At 39.8% G+C, this 18,212-nt stretch overlaps 1 protein-coding gene across 1 annotated transcript; it reads right to left on the bottom strand.

Moving 5' to 3' along the window:
- Positions 1-1,235: 1,235 nt before the first annotated feature.
- vps37ba (VPS37B subunit of ESCRT-I a) lies at positions 1,236-16,664 on the bottom strand. The gene is made up of 4 exons (XM_068311653.1): positions 16,475-16,664; positions 11,001-11,172; positions 4,885-4,967; positions 1,236-3,417 (listed from the first exon to the last, which is right to left on the bottom strand). Exons 1-4 carry the CDS (start codon positions 16,577-16,579, stop codon positions 2,950-2,952), a joined length of 828 nt encoding a protein of 275 aa, XP_068167754.1. The 5' UTR covers positions 16,580-16,664; the 3' UTR covers positions 1,236-2,949.
- Positions 16,665-18,212: the final 1,548 nt, after the last annotated feature.

Genomic DNA, 18,212 nt, shown 5'->3' with positions numbered 1-18,212 from the left:
GGAGCCGATGTGACGTAACTATGGAAACGTGACACGTGGTTTGGAGAGGCGTTTAAAAACACTCAGCCTCCGGTGGGGTCGCTCCACCAGTCAAAGCTACTAAAACAGCTGTGGTGTTAACTTCTCGTTTTCCCAGTGCAGCAGTATTTTAAATTTATAGCTTTATTTTATTTCTATATTATTTTCCGTCTGCTTATGTGCGTTTCATGAATTTTCCTTCTTTTAACGAAGCCAGTCGTACATGGGCACAATATGATTGGATTTGCCGAAGTTAATCATACATTGACCGCTTTGTGCTGGAAATAGTTTCTTAAATCTAAACTAAGTTGCATATTGCTGTTTATTTTAACACTATAAAAACCACTGAACTCATTAAATCCATTGTAAATTTGTAAAAAATAAAAAATGTCCCATCCTTCAAATCACACTTGAACTTCTCATTCCTGAGGCAGGGGTCACGTCCACTGTTGATGTTGTTTGACCCTTGACCCAAACACGCTGCCATATTTCTAAAGGGTTTGTAATATCTGAAAATTGTCAACATCAGGACTTTTATTACCTAATATTGGATGAAAGCTTATTGAAGATACATTTAAATTCGACATTTATACATTTGTATTCAACAAATGTTCACTAATCAGTGTTTCCTTTCGAATTTTTTAAGAGATGGTTGTTTATGTTTGACAGCAAGGTATTTTCAACCCATCACTGTTTGGTTTTAAAAAAATCATGATCAACAAGTAACACTAGATGGCTGTCTTGTCTCACTTCAAAAATCCTATTGCTCAGCCCAAGCATTCATCTCATGCTCTGTGCTTAAGAGTAAAACAGGAAACAGATAGAAAAAAAATCAACATTTATTGAACTTGAAAATAGCATTAAATTCCACTTAAACATTCATTTTAAGTAAATACCTACAACATTACACTGAAAATATCACCAGTCACATAAAACAATGGATATACTGTAGATCAGTTTGAACGTAAAAAGCAGCTCAAAAAACTAAATAAGTATTAAAAAGGAATTTTCAGAATGATCGCAAAGAGCGAAGGCCATGCACGAAAGAATTATCCATTGTTAGTTGTTAGAAATGCTGGTTCATAGATATTCATCCTTTAACTTCTATTTGTGTAGATTTACCTGCTGACGAGTACGATGTGTCCAATCTGTGGTCCACTTCTTTGTCTTAAGGTGAAACATCACCAAAAGATATGACACGAAATAGTTTAGAGCCCTGTTTTTTTTCCAGATTGAAAAACAGAACAATAGACACAAATTCACCTCAAACAAAGCTCAATATAAGTGGAGTGAGAATAGAGGAGAAGCACCAGCAGACGTACAGCTTAAGGGTCTTTCTGGCACACCTTCAGAATCACTCTATCTTGGCCTTCAGCTTCTCATCAGAAAGGAAAAACCAGACTGGGAAAAAGGCCGGAGCTGCCCTTTTTCTACTTTTCTGGTGAAACATGGAATCAGCAGGAGGCTGCTGCAACTTTGTTTGTTTCTTTGAAGGGTTGACAGTTTGGGCGTCCTCAACAGCTGAGCATAAAGTAACAAGGGAAGTCAGCAGGATGCGCTCAACCTCACTTCGGAGTGTAGGCACTCGTGGCTCTTCAACAGTGCACAGCGACAGCAGTCAAGAGGAGAACACAAAACTTTTACACCGGGACAATTTCCATAGCAAACCAAACTTGATCTTTCAAGTTCCCCCTTGGATAAATGCGACTTTGTGTTGATTACAAAGCTCAACGTCATAAACATACAAATGAAGGGATAAATTGTAGATTACCTAAATAAAATGTTTCACTGACGTAATAAATCACTGATGAAGTTAAACAAACACAGATTGATGTGGGAAGTCTTTGGTGCTCAGTGTGAGGAAACTGAATGACATCCAAAGGACTGCTGGCATCATCATCATCTCCAATCCCAGCTGTTGAACACAATGGACATCATAAAGGAGTGTTGCGTTACAACAAGAACCCACAAGAAAAAAAACGACAGACGCCCCAGAGTGCACTGCATGGCTATACAGAAATCATTCACTTCAGGCTAAAAAGCCCCGATCAACTTGTTACACCAGCTTCTCCACCAATCCTCTCCCTTCCGTCTCCCGTTCCCACCTTCTGCCCCTGAGATAGACACGAGTCCATGAGTCGGCCACCTTCAACCAGACACACACTCACACCGGAGGAGACGCACAAACTGAAGCCCATCTTTACCACATGTTAATCAGTCTAGAATTAAAGTAACTCCATTAGTACGATATCAAGAAAAGATGCTGAAATTCAAATGTCCTTGTACCTTGTGAATCTCTATATGCAGATGATGATGTTGTTTTTAAACCACAGCATGTATTCAGTTTTGCCTTAATATATTCTGGGAAATGAGATTTGAATCCAAACTGCACAGTAATTAGGGTCTCTTTTTTTTGCTTGCATATACCTCGAGTAAATTACGCTAAAGAGGGAAACGAGCCTCTTTTTGAATGACTTTAGTGTTTATAAATGCTTGAGCAGCGTGTTTCCAGACTGAAATACGACGGGCCCGCAGAGCCGAGGGTCCTGTTAAGCTGACAAAAGGTTGTTGACGCGTGACAAAGACCCACAGACCCACACACACGCGTGTGTGTGTGTGTGTCTCGTACAGCTCGCGGCGAGCCCCCCTCCCACTCGTCGCGACTCGAGGCGAGCCAAACGTCTGGCCGATCTCGTTGTGTTTTTGTTGTTGTGGGTGTTGTTTGGCGGGGTTGATGGGAGTGACGGGTGAATCCACAGACTGTTTAGACGTCTGCCTCGGCCCAACGCGACCAGACCGGCGCGCCTGTGCCTCCTCGTGTTGTTATTGGTCGCATTCCAAGAAGGCCGACGGGCTGAGGGAAACTGTTCTCAGAGGAGCTCCGGTTGGTGGAAGGCTGACCACACACTCCATCCTCTGAGCAGCTGTGATTTACTGCATGATGAAGCCAGGCTGCGGGGCCATACGAGGTGGGGGCCTTTGAGGCAAAGCCGGGGGGTACTGAGATAGAAAGTGGCTCGGATAGCCGGAGGAGACGCTGGGGAAGGGCTGGCCCGTTCTGGGGGGGATCGGCGGGTACGGAGATGAGTAGAAGACCGGAGGCTGGGAGGCGGCGGCTGGAGCTGGATTCAGAGGTGGGGCTGGCTGGGACGGAGGCGGCGGGGGTTTCCTTCTCGGCTGGGCGACCGGGGAAGCGCCGCTGCCGGCTTCGGCCGCCGACACGTCCTGAGATCGTGAGGTAGGAATGGGCACCTGGGGGAGCCGCTGGCCCTGCATCACCATCTCCTGCAGCTTCTCGATCTTCACCCTCCTCAGATGGGCCAGCTTCCTGTTGCTCTGGTAGGTGTCGATGAAGGAGTCCAGGGATACCTCTCTGTCCAGGAAGGAATCCGCCATATTCTGGGGACATAAGTAATGGATTAAAGGAGCTTGAAACTAGAGACACACCTTCAGACTCCCACTAAAAACACATTAAAAAGTCTTTTCAGAAAATCAAACAGTGATACTTGTTAGATTTAACACTAAAAAGATCAAATGATTATTTTCTACACCATTTTTTAAGTACAAGTTAAAAAAAAAAAGCAGTTCATGTTGATGCTGGTCAGTGTGTACATGGCAACTGTCATCATACATAGAAGAAATACTTCTTATTTGTGTAACCAAAACATTTCATGAGATGAAATTTAAATCATTTGTACTTATTTACGTATCAATTTATGTGTGATTATTTATGCATTATGCACCCCGCCTAGAAAATGAAGCATTAGCCTAATTCATGCAGCACTTCAGTGAGTGCCTAGGGCTCCTTTATCCTGAAAGCACATGTAGGGGGGGGGGGCAGTGGAGGTGCAGACAGCTGTGTGAATGAGAGGCGTAGCTGACACGGTCTGATCATGTATGATGCTGGAGTTAGAGAATAGCCGTTAGCGGTTAGCATAATGACAGTCAGAAATGTGGTAGAAACAGTTCAACGCTTGGAAGATTATTAGAACAGAAGAATGAAACTGAGAAGGCAAATCTTTCTTTATGAGTGTCGTGTTCCTTACAAAGCGCTGCTCGGCTGACGTCATTCAAGACCCGATATTGCTGGGTTAAATGTCGCATTTCCTTTGCTCACAAAGCGCTGACAGGCTACTTTAAAAGTCACAAACCTTGGTGTATTGTTCCACCTTTTACTGTTCAGTGTGGACAAAAAAAAAGTAGTAACGGCAGTGTTACATGTTCTCTATGAGAAAGAGGCTGTGGCGAGGCTTCCTGAGGGGGAAACTGGTTCTTATTCCTGAGAGCGGTGACAGCAAATAAAAATAGAAAACAATCCAACAATCTCAGGGTCTGTAATAATTTGTAGCTTTCATTAAAAACGTACATCACTGTCTGCAGCTCTCTGGCATCCCGCTGCAGTCGCAGAGGAGAGGTCTCATAATATTATATCATAAAATCACAGCTGATGATGTAACTGATGCTCAGCGGTCAGAACAGACGAACCAGTGAACTAACGTCACATCCATGTCCAATAGAAAGAACCAAAACACGTCTTATGGATGTTCTCAAAACAAGGGAGAACTGAAAACCACGTAGGTAACATCTAGAAGTCATTGCATAAATTCATAATTATCCAACCGATGTGAAGAGCATCTAAACATTTGGAATGACAGATCAGCCACACGATCAGACAGTTTGGTGCTGCAGGGATGAAGCTGTGAAGTTAATCAGACATTCTACTGGACATCTGCTCTCCACCAGGACAGTAAGGGTTAAACAATGGAGCCTCTGTAGGAGAGGACGTGAACATCCAGAGAAGCATATGAAATGCGGACGTGTGTCACTGCTCATGAAGTCATCTGTGCAGAGAGAAACAAAGCTCACCTCTGTCTCCTCCTCTATTTTGGCTCCTTCAGCCTGCAGCAGGGCCAGCAAAATGTCCAGGGAGGTGTTTCCGGACTTGTGATCTGTTCAATAACGACACAGAAAAACAGTGCAAATGGCATTATTCTCCTGGACCCCTTTGGTGTAGTTAATACAAGTCAGAGGAAATACGGGAGTACAGAACTGTGGCAGCAAAAACACATGACTGTGTTAGTGTGTGGCTGAACTCATATAGTCATAACTAGAATATTTTTTGTTGGATGGTCAAAGTTACAGGAGTGCAGATGATGTGAGGTTTAAACTACAACTACACATTATTCTTTATTTACAAGCTTGGATTCTTGGATCTTTCCATCTTCAGTACGTCTGACTCTGTTTTAGTCCCTTTATGATAAACGCTCAAGAACATGTGTCAAACTCATGGCCCGGGGGCCAAATGTGGCCCACCACATTATTTTATGTGGCCCGCAGGAGCATATAAGGTCAGAATGTCTAAAAAATAACTACATTTCCCACAATGTAGGTATTCAGATCATTTTAACTGAAAAAAATGTTGTGAACAAAGTTAATGTCCTAACTTGTGTCTGATGTTATTTTTCTTTATTTATTGATAGTTTGATCCTTGATTGATGGAGTTCTGTGGGTTTAATAACCTGACAAAAGGACTTATGTTAGAACAGAGAAACAAACAAACAGGTTTTTTCTGTGCAACTGTAATGTTTGGAACTTGCATAAGTAATAAATTCAGAGTTATATAACATTAAGGAGTAGTTACATTTATATTACATTTATATTACATTTAATTACATCCGGCCCTTTGAGGACAGACGCGATGATGATATGTTTGACACATGTGCTCTAGAACCAGAACAAGTATAATTTTGCAGTATTGTGTTTCATCTTCTCGTTTACACAATCTATTCCCCGTCACCAACATAAAACTTTGCTGCACTGTTTACACAGCTCTCCAAGCAGCATCCACACCTGCATTAATCAAAGAGCTTAAGTTCCTCCTGTGACGCAGTAACAACAGATTTAAAAAGATGTGGGACATCCAAAGCATCCTGTGACTGCAGGGCAAACACTCTGATCACTGTGAACATGCAAACACCCAGTGTGTCTGTGAGCGAAGCTGCTTTGACTACATGTCAACAGCAGGAGAAGGGATCGAAGAGAAGCAGGGCGGCGCTCTGAACCAGTCTCACTTCACTTAATACTGAGCTCCATCAGAGCCCCGCCCACCTCCATCATCGCCCAGCTCTAATCTGAGAGGAGCATCTCTGACAGGAAACAGTCAAACCATCGTATTGATATCAATGTATGCCCACAAACTTCCAAATTTTTTGGTGAATGGTCTAATTACTGTATATAAATAAACCAACAACAACTGACAGTGTCAGCACTTTTATCCATGGATGTTTGTTCCCTTCACTAGTTAATATGATTATTATTATTATGATTCAATTATTCATGCAGGTATTTGGTCATGAATGATATTATTTGACGAATGGATTTAACAATAAAATGATGTTATTACAGTTCGTCTCGAGGGGGATATTAACTGTGCACAATCCACAGCGACTGTTTTAAATAATTCAACTCTGCTGGACGTCACCAGTGAACAGCTTGCCGATTTGCTGATTACATCTTGAGCTTTTCGTGTTCAAGTCCTCCCTCACATTACAGATATTGTTGTGGTTTAGTTCAATAAATGATTAAATTAATACACGAAAATAGCATTAACAAGAATAATTTGTCAAAATCAAGAATTCGTTATTATGATTATACACAATTACCACCCATAATAACTCTTCTATATGTCCACCCATACGTCTCTCACTGCTGGTCCGAGTTTCATCCACAGTCATTTATGGGTTTTGAACATACTGCAGGGTTTAGTAATGGTGTAAAGGTAAATGAGTGAGGGTGATTCCACATGAAAGGCTAAAACAAATAAGAAAGCAGTGTAAATTAAAGTCAAGGCTAAGATACCCTTTCCTTAACACTTTGACAGAAGAATCGGTGTTTCAGGAATTGTAATAATAGTTATAGTAGAAATAGTAGCACTAGAAGAAGTCCATGCAGTAGAAGAAGTCTTCCTCAGTTATAACGACAGTGGATCAGAGCTGGAATGTCTTTAAACTCAAAAGAAATAGATTAATAAAAAAAGTGAGAAAGAGGTGAAGAAGAAAGGTTGCATCGGGGGTTTTATGCTCAGTGATCCAGTACTAATAATGTGTGATATTTTCTTGCTGTATTCAGCTCTTTCCCCATCTGATAAGATGTCACAAATGGCATTACAATGTGTTTATGAACTGTCAACCTAACATAATTAAGACAACAGCTAGCGTTAGCATTATTCTTTAAGTTCATGCAGATGATTGCCATAATGCTACAGGTTACATCAGAGATAAAAGCTCTTATCTTAACATACTGCTTCCAGCAATACATTTAAAAATGGATCAAACAAAGACTGTCTTCTGGAATGGGCTGCGTGGACAGTGTGTAGAAAATGTCAATAAACGTTCATCCTGTGGGAATATTTCCTCTCTGTTCCAAAACCTCTCAGAGTCGAGGAAGATCAGACAAAGTGCTAAAGTGCTCAAGATTTGCATTTACACGACTGAGTAGTTCTACCAGACATGTGACTGGATTACACATTCAGACTTTGATGTCATTTTTCAACTTAAATTTTACAAATGCAGTTCATTGCGTCATCACTTCGGTTTAAGTATTTTCATTGGACGTAAAATAACCAAAATCTGGTGTGCACACATGATGATCAGAAAAACGATTTAGTCTTATTTAGTTTAACTAAATAATACCGAATCTTCAAGCATATAATCAGCACTACTGCAGGCAGACAGGAATGTGTTGACTATATGCATAACTGAATGTTGTAACCTTTTGTTATGAGCTTGTAAAACACGCTACAGGAACTTATCTTTCAGTTCAGAGAAACAATGACAAAAGCCTCAAAAACGCTCTCAACTCTTCTAGCAAAAGCAAATCTTCCCTCACAGGAGAATGTTTTCCCAGGGTGAACCCCCCCACTTCCTTTTTGTCTCGCTCTCTCAAACACAACAAGGCCGACTCTCAGGCCTGTCAGCAACACTTCTCCACACAAAGCTAGGATTCGGTGATTGAGCAGAAAGCCTGCTGATCTGAAGCTCATTCTGGGCCTGGAGATCATCAGATAGATCGCCTCCAGAAATGAAACCACAGTGAAGGTCATTGCAGAAACATTTCCAGGAGAGGGGAAGAGGATGCTGGTGCCATCCCGGCGAAACAAGCTACGGCGTGTCAGATCTTTCACGTTGGTGAAATAGTCTTTACATTCTGGTACCCCCCCAGCTGCTTTATGCTAAATCCATAACTAGGACAGATGGAGCTTGGAAGGCAAAGCGGTGCGGGGCATTGAACCACACGCACTGGTAACCTACATATGACAAAAGCCGCTGATTGCTGACAACAAATAAACCTGTGATCTAAAGATGGGCAGCGACAAATTTACTCAGAAAAAGGGGCTTGGAATTCAGATTGTGAAGCACAGATTATCACTGTTACCTTCTATCCTTCATAAAAACTTTACCAAACCATCTGCAAATGATAAACAGGACCTCGTATAAAAAGAAATAACTGCTTGGACAACTACAGTATTTTCCGCACTGTAAGGCGCACCTGAAAGCCAATAATTTTCTCAACACCCGGCAGTGCACCTTATACAAGCAAACCTTGGTTTTCGAACGCTTTAGACATCAAATAAGTCGGAATTCTAAGACAAAAAAATTCAGAATTTGTTTGTCTTAGAAATCGAACAAAATTTGGAAGTCCAACACCAAACAAACGCCTTTTTCTCGCCATTGCCTATGGTACGAGTTATGGTACCATAAACTGCTGTCCTAAAGACGACGGTAACTCGTACCTTAGGCTAACCTGATTACGTCCATGTTTTTTCTTTCTTATGTTTGTTTCTTTCTTTTACATTTCTTTGATATGTTTCATTACCATACAATTTGATATATATATGACATTATGAAATGACATTATGTTGAAAAAAGGTAGTTTTCTAGAATCTTGGAACGGACTAAGACCATTTACATTATTTGTAATGGGAAAAATGTATTTGGAATTCGAACAAATCGCTATTCGAACAGCCTTCAAGAACGAAATGTGGTTGGAAACAGAGGCTTGCCTATATATGAAAAGAGTTTTACAAATGTGCCATTCATTGAAGGTGCGCCTTATAAACCAGTGCGCCTTATAGTGCGGAAAATACTGTGTCTGTCCAACTACAACACTTAATGACAAAGACTGTGGAACTGTGTGTGTTGTATTCATGACAGCACCAGACTTTCAGATCCTGGACATCTGGCAGAGGAAGGAGGAGAATTCAAACATATCAGTGTTACAGATTAGTGAATGGCTGGCATGCTATTTTGAGAGAGCCGCATGGCAACTGGTGCGTCAACAAGGTCACAAGTATCGCCGCTTTGCTTTCTTTACACACGGTAAAGTATGTTGAAGGTGAGTCAGTGGGGGGCATTACCACCCTTTAAAATCCTGCAGAGAAATTGCAAAGCATTTCTGGAGCGTAGCTAACCTGAGTTCAGTCCCTGTTTGAAACTACATGTCAACGGAGATGGGAGGGGAAAAAAAAAGTCTGATGCTGCCTCTGATCGGAAAAACATGAGAACTGGTGAGACTGGTCTCTTCAGCTGGCGTTTAAGTAGAAGAACAAACAATGTGGGGAAACATGACAGAAGAACTTCAAACAAGCATTTCGGTGACCGACAGAATGGGAAGGTTGAGACGCACCAGCGACAGACAGCTGTTGTCACCTCGAGGGCTTCTGGGGGAAAACGTGTTCCAGTTCCACACACACAGTAAAAACAAATGATCCCTTCTACTGTGTTCACACCAAGTGTGATGCATCACTCCTAATTTACTCACTTTACTCCTGTGAGTAAATTAGAATTTACTTACGTCACTAACTCCTGATAATGTGACCAATGATATTTATCTCTACTCAAGATTTGCCTCAACCTGAATGACGATGAACCTACAGACATTTATTTCCACTGTTTTTCACATCAACCAAGATGGAAGTAAACATTTTATCCCAAAGTTTACTTTTTCAACCAGTGTGACTCATGCAAATGATGTTAAATCTGCTCATTTGCATTGCCGGGCGTGAATTCACACTTTATATTGAGTTGTAGACTTATGTAAAATAGTCTGTGCTACAATTGGTGTGACGTAACATTACGGGGATTATCGCTATTATCAAATTATTATTTTTTTCAAAAAAAAAAAAAAAATGGCTTCGAGGTTTACCATGGTAAAACCCCAAGTGAGAAATATTCCACTCCAAAATTCAAATGGATAAATACACCACATATGTTTTTTTTTTTCCTCTGGAGAAGAATGTGAAAACCACAGATATGACTCAAGACGTTTTACTCAGTTTTGCATAACAAAAGAACTACATTATTCAACAACTCTGTAATTAGAGCTTCCCGGTTGACGTTCTCCCCCACCAGTCAAGTTGGAGCTCATAGCCACGTCTGAGTCATAACGTGGTGACTGACGGGGAGGGAGGCTTCGTATTATGATGTAACGACAACCACCCGAAGCTAAATATCAGAAAACAACAAATCCCTCTAAAACAATGGAGCGCAGTCAGTTTGGAGGTGAGAGACAATCCAAATGTGAGTTATGTTGTGTTATGGTCACTAACAAGCTTTTGAGCGTACATCTATGCTCATGATGTGACTGTGGAGTCAACCGGTCAGTTATAAACAGTTCATGTCAAATATGAAGCTTTAAAATTCCCTGAGAGGTTCTTGGAGGAACATCTGGGTGGATATCAGCGTCTCAACAAAACAACCATCTAGTGAACAAAGACTGACTTAAGCTCCTGATGTATTAGAAATAGAGAATATTGCTCCTTATTATGCATCCCCTAATTTATAATTCAGTCCCGAATTTCATTATGAAAGCAATCTGACGCAGGAATAAATATGAATATACTTTGTGTCCCACACTCAGCTCACAGAGATGGGCCTGATCAGGGGATCGTGTGTGTTTCCTGTGTGTGTGTACGTCTGCTGTACCTAACGTGGACTTGCGTAGCTGATAGGACTCAAACTGCTCCTGCAGACGGCCGTAGCTCTTGGTGAGCTGCTCTTTCCGGAGCTCCAGGCCTGGCTGAAGCGTCAGGTTCTGTTCCGCCAGCGTTCGGTTGCTGGCCAGCGTCCTCTCCTTGCTCTGCTGGACTTCCTGCATCTGCAAAACAGAATAACCCATCAGTAATGAATTTACAGATTTACCTTTGACCTTCCGTCGATCGCAGAGTCTTACGAACGTTTTCGGTCTCAATAATGGACTCACATTTAACCGTTTGAGGAACAACTGCTACGGATTGTTGTTGGATGAATTAAAAAGAGGTTAATGTGATGAGTTTTAACTTTAAATCAGCCCAATATACGTGCCTATTTTCAAAACAACTCCAAAAAGAAGTCCACATAATTAAAAAGACAATAATTTAGAATATTTGAAAAAGCAACAAGAAAATGCAGTTTTTGTGACTGATTATAATGTAATATAATTTATTAATTATAGTTATTAATCCGGTTTTCAAAATTAAGTTAAGTTTATGTTCACAAGTCTTGCTAAAGCAGTCTCTCTCAGAGGAGTATCTCTGTTGTCTCATTTAAAAATCCAACGTTTTCATCGTCACTTTCTATCAATTTTTATCTCAAGAGATTTCAGAGAGAATTTTGTCTAGAGAGACAAAACAAAAGAGTTTTCCTGTGAAGGGAAAACTTCCACGATGTCGTCAGATATGGACACAACTTTGGTGGTGGGAGTTGCCCTAAATAATAACAATAATAATAACAATGTTATTATCATCAACAACAACAATAATAAATAATGTGTTGTATTATAATAAAGCCCCATTCAGATGTATACACACTCAAATATCAACAAATATAATTACATGTGGGTCTTGTGACACAGAAGTTTCACATCCAGACATAATTGTTTGATTAAAAATTATGATTCTACATATTTATTTGAAAGACACTGCAGTTGCTCTCTTGTTATTTAACAAAAAAAAAACCTTCTTTTGGACAGGCAGGAAAACCATGGATGTACCGATACCAGAAACCATGGCTGCATTCCATTCAGGTGCGCCAGTACCTGGACCTGGATCAAGTTTAATGTGTAGTAACATCAGGAACAGCTGGATTTGGAACATTTACAGGGAGAAAGTGTTTGACGGGGAATAAAGTGCCCTACTTGTTAAACAGGGAGTCCCTGTTACAGCTAACTAGGACTCAGGGAGAGGAGTCATCATCAGTGTTTTCGTCACGCTGAGTTCACGAACCCTTGCTCAGGACTTAATACCATGCAGGTGATTAGGAAGATGCCTCACTGAGTCTTGTAAGGGGTATGTAACGTTGTGCCAGCTGTCACAAGAAGCAGCAGAGGCCTGAGAATCCTAACCTGTAGGGATTATTTTTTTAATAATAAAAATAATACATGAATGAATGAATGAATGAATGAAATAAATAAATAAATAAATAAATAATGAAGCAGAAGAGGATTGGGAATCCTAACTCTAAGGATTATTTTTTTAAAATAATAATAAAACTGATAAATAAAATAACAATAATAATAAAGCAGAGGCCTGGGAATCCTAAGGATTTCTTTATAATAATAAAAATAATACATGAATAAATCAATCAATAATAAAGTAGCACAGGCTTGGGAATGTAAGGATTATTTTTTTAAATAATAATAAAATAAAATAATAATAATAATAATAATAACAATAAAGCAGCAAAGGCTTGGGAATCCTAACCTGTGAGGAATATTAGGAGCAAAGCTGCAAAAAGTCCTTCTTTTACTTAACTCCAACAATGCCAGCTGGTAATGCAGATTTCAGATTTCAAGTCCAGGGTAAGATAACCATAATGATGTCATTAGGTTGCATTTTAATACCTCAAACAAGTAACTTAAAATTATGAAACAGTTTCTAAAGGCTGAGAAGAACCTCTCACTAAAGATAAACAGAATTTGTCCAAAAACAGATGGAGAACCCCTTTAGAGAAGTTTGGAATGGAAACAGTGTCATGAGAACGACATGTGGTTTGAACAGTTCAGGGTTAAATACAAATCAGAACTGCTGCTACTTCTCAAAGGACACATTTCACACATCCAGCCAATATGCTGTATGTGCAGAAAACTCTAAAAATACACTTTAGCGTTGGTGGTGATTATGGATTTTCTCCTAAAAGTGACTCAGACGAGCCTTGCTTGCGACATTCAGTACAGTCAGACTGAATGAATAGAATGAAATGACAAGAGATATCATGAAAAGCAGCTGAATACGTCTGTTAACACGACTCTGTTGTATCCTGGGGTGAGCGGCCCATCTTCCAAACCAGCTGATGTTCTCATTCACAAGACCTTTAAATAACATCTTTACCTGCAGGCTTGTTCCTGGAGAAAACACTTTTCAATGATCCAGTCTTTATATATAAACGCTAAAATTATGACACAAAATATAACTTAAGTTTGTGTGGATAATGTTAAAAAGCAAAAAAAAACCAAAAAACTAGCTGATCATATAAAGTGTCACTACAGAACACTGTGTTTCAGTTCTGAATAAACCATCATGTATAACAACTACAGACAGCAGTAGCCACGTGTCTCTACCTGGACCCTGTTAATCATTCACGTCAGATCCAATCTGTACTGCTGGTAATTGGTGACTTGTAAGGCTTGTAACTCATGAACTTTTCCAGCTGAAGTACACCTTGCTCTATCTTTTCTGTGACGGTCCATGTAAAGGCCCGTTCCATCAGGGTGCTTCGTTTTCTTCTGATAACATCCATCTATGTTCTTGTTGATGGGACGATCGTCATCGTCTCCCACCTACAGCCTGATTCAGATCAGCAGCTGAAGAGACGGTTTTTGATCATCTCATCTTCAGGAAAATGATTGCATGAAATAAATTTAAGTGCTACAATTTTTGAGACTGAATGACCAAAAACGATCAATGAAAAGCTGTGTGAAAGTATTGTAACTTTTCTATTGTTCTTTAACACAAATAAAGTGCCGCATATAGGCCTTGTAAATACAGTCCTGAATTAGTTAAAGCCTCCAAAAGAAAATCAGCCAAAGGCCAGAAACAGTGTTCAGCATGATCTTCTCTAATTCATTTCAAAAAGTTAGACTAGAAGGCTTAAATGACCCGAAACAGTACTCTACAACTGGGTCACCTACAAATTAGATCATAATGGTGTAGCTCAGCCAACCCTCAAAAGGTGTGCTGATCAAAACGTTACTAAATTGATGTGACGATGTTAAAAATAAGCCTCAGCTTTCTTCAAAACAAGATTCATCTACTCTTTTACAGACAAATACTGTATTTTCTGCACTATAAGGCGCACCTAAAAGCCTTTCATTTTCTCAAAAACCAACAGTGTGCCTTGTACTACAGTAGTTTATATTTTATGTGTCTTATAATGCTGTGCGCCCTATTCTGGTGAAAACAGTTTTAAAATAGGCCATTCATTAACGGTGCGCCTTATAATCAGGAGTGCCTTATAGTAAGGAAAATACTTTTTGCAAAGTACGCACAGGTACGAAAAATTTAAAGTTAATTCATGAAATGACAAAAAAAAAGAATGGACTTGATCAAACTTGCAAGAGCGTTATTTACATTATTCAAGAGATTTATTGTGCGCTTTGCAAAATGAGAAGCTTGTTGCCCAGAAGGGAACATGTGTGCTGTCGGTCTCCTAACAGGGTTTGTCTTTTTGCCCCCGCTGCGTACGCAGCACCTCTCAGCACGCTTGGGTTTCACTCAATGCCTCATGACACACACTGGCTTTGTTCCCATCCCAAGAATTTCCCAGACGGTTCCACCTTTGGTTTGGTCAAGTCTTTACTCGAATACTGTCCTCAATCACTTCGACTGACTTAAGTCAACAGCTGATGTGTCACCGGAGCACACAAGTGCCTCCCTCTCTGTAACCGATGGGATGAGGAAATGAAACCATGGAGACAATCAAACTGGGTGTGGATCCAAAACAGAACTGATGACACAAAAGCCTCGCTCGGAGCAGCAACACTCATCCAAATGCTACACTGTATTCTTCTTGTTATAACAAAGTGAAATGGATCTAATGCTTATATCAGATTTAAGACACGTAGCCCCCATTGGTATATAAATTGAGCTGAAATTAGAGAGCCAGAGTGAAAGCCACAGCACCATGACAACAGACTATAAACATTCCTGTGTCCTGAAAACGTTTTATGTTTTTAATTACTGATCACACTGAAACTGCAGGGTAAAAAAGGGAAGAAGACAATAATTCCTGGAGAGTTTACATTTTCCAATAAATTGAAAAATGAGCGTGAATATTCTTCTAAAAAACAAGGGTTTAGTGGGGCAGAATAAACAAGACGACAATAAGATAAGATTAGACCCCAAAATTAAAAATTTAGGAAAAGGCATTAACGTAGGAAATAAAACGGTGTAATCCGTCTGCGTGGTAAAACCTGCCTCAGGAAGATAACTGGCAATGGAAAATTCACAGCTTATCAGCGACTTATCACGGCAAGGTCAGACGTTTGATAGTCGACAGCAGATACACAACAACTGGACATCGGTGAGAGCCGATGGTGGTGACACAAGGTCAGGGGATGAAGGAGCCACCTGTTTAGGGATAACTGAACGTGACAATTATGACCAACTCTGTGCTACAAAAGGTAAAGTGCCATATCTGCAGAAATAAAAAAAAGAAAGAGAAAACAGCTGTTTTTGTGCTTTCCTGTCAGAATTTAAAGAAAGAAGTTAACTATATACCAGTTAACTCCCAGAATATGACTGCGGGTTAACAGATCACAAACTACACTTTCATTTGGGGCCATAAATGGAGGTTCTGCACTTTGAACCTGCGTCTAACTATCCCGATTTAAGATCTGATTTGAACGTGTGAAATAAGACGATGAATAAGTAAAATAAATAATAAATAAATGAAATAAATTAGTAATAAATGAACTGTGGTTTGTAACATGTCTGGTGGCGCCTCTGCTCTGAGTCCACACCTCACGTTTCTTATAAGTTTTGTTTTCCTCGGTTTCCTACAGCCTGGGAGCCTCCAGCCACACCGACACATTTCTGAGTTCACGTATGGATCTTACCGAAAGAAAAGATCGAGAATAAAACAACTGCTTCGGTATTTATGTTAGTTTTTAAAAAATATATATATTTAAGTGACATTCCTGTTCCCACTTAAAAACTGAGCGCAGATAGTTTGGTGTGTTAAAACTAACGCGTTCACCTGCTTGTCCCAAGGTTAACGATTTCAACCCTATTTAACATTGTGCGACAAAGTTTGCTTGTTTAACATTTAGATACGACTAAATTCGACTAACTGCGACCGTTCCGAGCCATTCCCATCACCGTCCCGTGATGGAAGAACAACAAAGGGTCGAGGAGGAAAAGAACAAGGAGCCAGCAGCTAGCTAACGTCCGACTGCCGTCACTAAGCTAACTGTTTTAACGTACCTCATCCATCTCCTGGACCATTTGGGTGAGTTTTTCGTCGTCTTCCAGAAATTCGTTGAGTTGAGTCATCGTGTAAGCGCTAAACTTGCTGGAAAAACTACTCATTTTAGCTCTTGTTGGGTGTTCGTCTCGGTCTGCGGTCCTCCTCTACTCGCCTTCCCCGATTGTGACAGCTGACTGAGCTTCTCTTACAGGAAGTAGTCAGAAAGCAGGCCCGATGCTGCCTTCAAAGGCAGTCAGGAAAAAATGTTAGTTATGATCGGCCGATCAAAAATTTTACTTTTACTTTGATATATTCCGAGTTTTGATTTTATTATATGCCTTTTTATATTCAGAATTATTTACATGTCAGCATTTTTAAAGTTCAAAGCCATCTATGGATATGTGTCCTTAATAAAATATGAATAGGCAACGTTTCTGTACTATGAATAGTGGTCTTTCTCTGCCTGAATCAATAAGAACGCTTAAAACTGAAAGTTAAAAAGATCTGCGTTCCTTAAACACAACACAACAAGGGCGCACAATATTGCTAGGTGGAAACTTTTTCCAGTTAACTCGCTTTGCAAATTGCAGGTACACACTTTGATTTTGATTTTTAAAAGCATGTTTATTCACACAAAAAAACAAATTACAAAATAATTACATTCACACAAAATCCAAATTGAGATTTAAGCAAAAAGGAATTTACATTCAAAAACAACTAATAGTAGGAAAATAATAAACAAACTAAACAAAATATAATTTTACTCATTGTGATTTACTTTTACTTTTGTGAAGTACAAATTAATCGAAAATTGATTTTCTAATTAATCTGATTTTTAAAATGACATTTTGAAAAAATTAAAACAGAAAAAAGGAACTGTTTAACAGTAAACAAGAATACTTGGAAGATTATTACATTTGGTGGAGTGACTCTTCATTTTGCATTTCTGCACTGCAGCACTGTGGTGATCGTTGTTATCCCCAAGCAGACCTGTTCTCCGCTGTAGCCTCCCAGGTCAGGCCAGTGTTGGGTGATGATGACTGATGGTTGAAATGCCAATCTCCTCCAGGATGTTGGTTATCATGTGTGGCCACAAGGAGGCCTTGAACATAAACGTACATACATACATACTGAAAGAGCCAAAGAAGTGACTAAAGAAGAGATGACCATCTTTCAAAATTTGATTTACACATTGACAGAAATATGAAATGGAAGATAAAAAGAGAATTGGAGCATTTCCAAATTTTTGCTTTAATAAATTTCCGCAAATCCAACATTAACTAGTATTTTTATTTGTTGTGACGTATATCATTTAGGTATCACTAGTGCCATCAACTTATTTTATACTCACAACATTCAGATCTCCATAGTGCATTCAGTTCAAGAGTCAATAGATGACTGTTTCTATATTGCAAATGATGCCTCTGAAATGCTTTGGAAACAAACTTGACATTCAAAGTTAATTAATGTAATAATAAAACAGTACTCGTGAATTTCACAGTTCTATTTCCTGCTTACAGTATTAAAGAAATGTTTTGATACATTCATCTGTGTGTCGGATCGTCACACAATCCTTGTTTTTTTTTTCCCTGCTGGCGGTTGTTGAGTGGACTCCTCTTCCTCACACCTCCATACCAGCTTGTTCAGGACTGAATGCCACCACACGGACGGGCAGAGGTAGTCATTGTCATAAAAAGGTCCACAGGCTTTTAGAGGGAACTGAAGAATGGAGATCTATAGTGGATTTTATCCTGA

This window comes from Antennarius striatus, chromosome 3, assembly GCF_040054535.1.
Source record: "Antennarius striatus isolate MH-2024 chromosome 3, ASM4005453v1, whole genome shotgun sequence".
NCBI classification, from domain to species: domain Eukaryota; kingdom Metazoa; phylum Chordata; class Actinopteri; order Lophiiformes; family Antennariidae; genus Antennarius; species Antennarius striatus.
Note: the sequence above shows the minus strand (reverse complement) of the source record. Positions and strands in the feature narration are given on the sequence as shown.

Bases quoted from the DNA above. Each gene is read 5' to 3' on its own strand.
- vps37ba (XM_068311653.1), bottom strand. From the start codon at position 16,579: ATGAGTAGTTTTTCCAGCAAGTTTAGCGCTTACACGATGACTCAACTC. The intron at 11,173-16,474 runs GTACGTTAAAAC...TCTGTTTTGCAG, and splicing joins TGGTCCAGGAGATGGATGAG to ATGCAGGAAGTCCAGCAGAG. The intron at 3,418-4,884 runs GTGAGCTTTGTT...TTATGTCCCCAG, and splicing joins AAATAGAGGAGGAGACAGAG to AATATGGCGGATTCCTTCCT.